At 52.1% G+C, this 3,694-nt stretch overlaps 1 protein-coding gene across 1 annotated transcript; it reads right to left on the bottom strand.

Moving 5' to 3' along the window:
- Positions 1 to 2,299: 2,299 nt before the first annotated feature.
- LOC123091019 (uncharacterized) lies at positions 2,300 to 3,472 on the bottom strand. Its single transcript, XM_044512410.1, has 2 exons — positions 2,974 to 3,472; positions 2,300 to 2,856 (listed from the first exon to the last, which is right to left on the bottom strand). The coding sequence occupies exons 1-2, from the start codon at positions 3,224 to 3,226 to the stop codon at positions 2,666 to 2,668; spliced, it is 444 nt and encodes a 147-aa protein (XP_044368345.1). The 5' UTR covers positions 3,227 to 3,472; the 3' UTR covers positions 2,300 to 2,665.
- Positions 3,473 to 3,694: the final 222 nt, after the last annotated feature.

The following is a 3,694-nucleotide window of genomic DNA, read 5'->3' as shown; positions in this document are numbered from 1 at the left end:
CAAGCAAAAGCCCAATCAAACACCCTCTATAGCAGGTAGCCGATTAAGCCACAGAGCTCTCTGCTTCTTCACCTTGTCAACCAGATGACCGACACATTGTTGATGGATTGTTTTGCAATATATTTTAGTATTTTTAGGACAGTAAAACTAAGTTACATTAAGCTAATATTAGGTACAAAGTACAATCAAGAACATGACGCATCTAACAAGCAGTGCTATCTCACATGTATTTTACTATGAAAGGTTGTTAACTTAGATCCTCCCACGTTTCCATTAAGGTTCCTTGTCAGTGTGACTTGGGAGGAGGGTGTGCAAATGGCCACTTGGGTTGCACAAACTCCTATTGGAGATCATCCGGTGGCATGTATAGGCGGTGGAGCCACCGATGAGGCCGACTATGGTGATTGCCCGTTGGTCGTGCGCACGACTTGGTTGCCGCTTCGTGTGTAGGGCTGACCTCATGCCCCCCTGCATCAGAGTCCGGCCACGCTCGATGAATTTGTTCAAAGACATCAACAAATTCGACATCGAGCAACTCATGAGCAGCTCAAGAAAGATCTGATTGAGTATCCGTTAACAGTTAAAAGAGACAACTAGAATATATGTGCAAGTTGAATTCAAGATTTAACTATATTTCACAACTTGCTTGGATTATAATATTTTAATTAGAACTATTGTCGCATTTGAATATTTTCACTCATCAAAGATTTGGTATCTTACTATTTTGAGCTCATCACGGACTGAAAAAACATAGGCGGACATTTAGGAGAAATTGTTGGATGACCATCTCACATATCACTGTCCATAGATGAGTCTACACCAGTTCACCCAAATACAATGTTATTTTGGAGGATTATATTGAAGATGCCCTAATGTTCAAGAATTTTCGAGGGGACATTTCAGTTAGCTAGTACGACTTGGAGCGAAGAGGTCGAGAAATTGCGATTTGGCTAGGGTCCAACCATCCGACTAGGGTATTTATGAGGACATGGGTAGGGACAGCACGGGTCATAATGAGTCGACCGGACGTGGCGACATCAAAGCCTTCCTATATCCGCACCATGTATATATACGCTGAGGGTTGCTAGAGAACCCCCGATGTTTGGACTGCTTTTGATGACGCCGGTTAGGAGTTCAGTTCCAGTTCTCTAAGAGCATCTCTAGCGGACCCTGTATAATTGCCCCGACCCGCAAAATAACCGCTAAAATACGGGTCCGTGTGAAAAAAGTTGTCCGATCAGACCCCACAAACGCGTCGGACCCGTAAATATTTTTGTGGGGTGAAAACGCGGGTTCTCCCCCTCGCCCCGTCGGTGCCTGTATATAGCGGTAGCGGTTGGCGGCGGGGGGGGGGGGGGGGCATTTCAGCACGCGCTTTTCCCCGCCCACCGCCGCCGGGCCACTGTCTATGATTCCAGCCATACCAGCCGCCGGGATCACACTGGCGGGCCGCCACATTCCCGAGATTGTCCTCCACTTCCTCCTACCTTGGCCGGCCGAAAAGTTGCAGATCGGCGGTTGCTTGTCGCGGCTGCGGAGTTGGCGTTTCCGGCCACCGGTAACTACGCCAAGCCATGAATTAGTCAGGGAGCACCCCACACAGCCCTGGCAAAGTCCTAGCGCCGCATGCAGGTACTGGTTCGTCCTCAGGCTGCCGTTGTCGGTTTGCCGGCAGGGACTCAGCCAACCGTCACCCAGGCTCGGCGCTCGCGCAGCGGCTTGCCGACTCGGCGATGCCGCTCATACAGTGCGACGACAGCACGTAGACAGTGCTGCGGCTAACATGTAGCACGCCACAACACCCCGTATGGGTATTCTTCAAATGCGAAAACGGCGGGGTGTGTTCTTGCTTTCATTCGACTTTGTCAACCTAGTCGGATGTGTGTAGGAAGATGGATGCTCATTTTGGCATTGGGGAGAAGAATACATCGATTTATTGATAGAAAGAAACTTAATAGATGTTTGTGCACTCGTTGGTAGAACCGAGGCTAGTGATGCGGCTACATGTGCAACTAGAGAAGAAACTAGAGGGGAAGCAACGTCTACTTTAGAATCAAAGAAGAAGAATGAAGAATGCAAGATCAATAATCCGCCGATCAACAATGAAGGCATGGAGAAAATGTTGGTCCAACTAGTGGGAGCAGTTATCAAAGTTGGATATCTTCTTGTGGTTCTTGTTTTTTTTGGTCTTGCTACTCTAACAAAGATTTGATGAATTATTATGTATCCAATGCCCTTGAACAAAATAAAAATATAACACAAAATTGAAATGCGGATTACTGATTTACTGCGGATATCTTTTTTTACGGTTGCGGGGTGTGCTCGGCCGCCGCCCCGCTGGCCCGCAAAGCCGTTTTTTCGTGAAATGAATACGTATTTTATGGGTCGGCATTACACGGGGTCTGCTAGAGATGCTCTAAACATTGCGTTAGATGATTTCCTGCAGTAATTTAAAGTACTTAGCATTTTGTTTACTTTTGGGAAAGCTAAACTATCGCATCAACGAATTAATGCCACTTTCCAATCTCAAAAAGGTAAAACTACAAGCCAAAAGGCAATCGATAAAGGCCAATTCCATTTCCTGGTTTTCCACCCATCATCTCCGGTACTTCCATATCCCTTTCCCCTTCCTTGTAGCCGCTAGCACGATTTTTCCTCCTTGGGTTCAATCCGTGACACAGGCAAGCAAGCTCCGCTTGATGGCGCGTATCTTCTTCAGGCACTTCTTGGCGCGGTCGATGGCCATGTCCGCCCGGTCCTTCACCCCCGAAGCCGCATTCTTCCTCCGGCGCTTCCCCTGCTCGAGGCCGGCCGCGCCGCCGCCGCCGCACCACTTCCTCTTGTTGGTCGAGGACTCTGCAGGTTGCGCATGCAATGCAAGACCGCCATTAATGGTGACCGCGGATGCTCGCGCAGGATTATCATCAGGGGAGGATGGCACGCAGAGAACGCACAGACGCGCTGTATACGTACCTTGCGTGAACATAAGGTCCGCGGGCGCAGCAGGGTGGGACGAGGAGGACGGGGAGGAGCAGCCGGTGGGGGCGCCGCCGTCCAGGCAGGCGAGCGCGAACGCGTCGTCGTCGTCCCAGCCGGGCTTGGAGACGAGGCGCCTGAGCTCGTCCTTGAGCGGGCCGAGGCGGCCCGGGTGCGCGGCCTCCAGCTTCGCCAGCTCCTCCGCCGCAACCGCGGCCATCCACGCCCACTGCCCCGGCGCCGACGCCATCGCCGGCCGCGTCCAAGCTCCCAAAGCGAATACAAAACGCGGCAGCGGGCGAGAGGCAGAGACCGGACGCGACGCGACGCGCGGCTAGGGGCGGGGAGGCGAATTTGACCGAGGTTTGATTGACGCGGACGCGCGCGCGCGCTGCAGGCGCGCCGCTGCAAGTTCACACGGCACGCCAATCCCTGGCCTGCCCTCCTGCTCTGTCTCCTCGGTTCCAGCGGCTTTTCGAGTCCTGGTCCTGCCCGTTGGTTCTTTCCTGGCTTCGTGTTTTGTACCTACGCGAGTTTTGGGAAACGGAGACCGCCCGCTACTGTAGCTACTCTAGCCGCGGACTTCAATGGGCCCATGGGGGCAGAGGTAGCACGTCTGCACGTCTCGCGGACCCCGTTGCGGTCCGGGATGGATGGCAAAAAAACGCACCAATGCTATGAATAAAGACTTGAAGAGCGTTAATGGACCTTTCATTGT

This window comes from Triticum aestivum, chromosome 1B, assembly GCF_018294505.1.
Source record: "Triticum aestivum cultivar Chinese Spring chromosome 1B, IWGSC CS RefSeq v2.1, whole genome shotgun sequence".
Taxonomy (NCBI): domain Eukaryota; kingdom Viridiplantae; phylum Streptophyta; class Magnoliopsida; order Poales; family Poaceae; genus Triticum; species Triticum aestivum.
Note: the sequence above shows the minus strand (reverse complement) of the source record. Positions and strands in the feature narration are given on the sequence as shown.

Excerpts from the sequence above, each read along its gene's own strand:
- LOC123091019 (XM_044512410.1), bottom strand. The coding sequence starts at position 3,226 with ATGGCGTCGGCGCCGGGGCAGTGGGCGTGGATGGCCGCGGTTGCGGCG. Across the intron at positions 2,857-2,973 it reads GGACCTTATGTTCACGCAAG|AGTCCTCGACCAACAAGAGG; the intron begins GTACGTATACAG and ends CGCAACCTGCAG.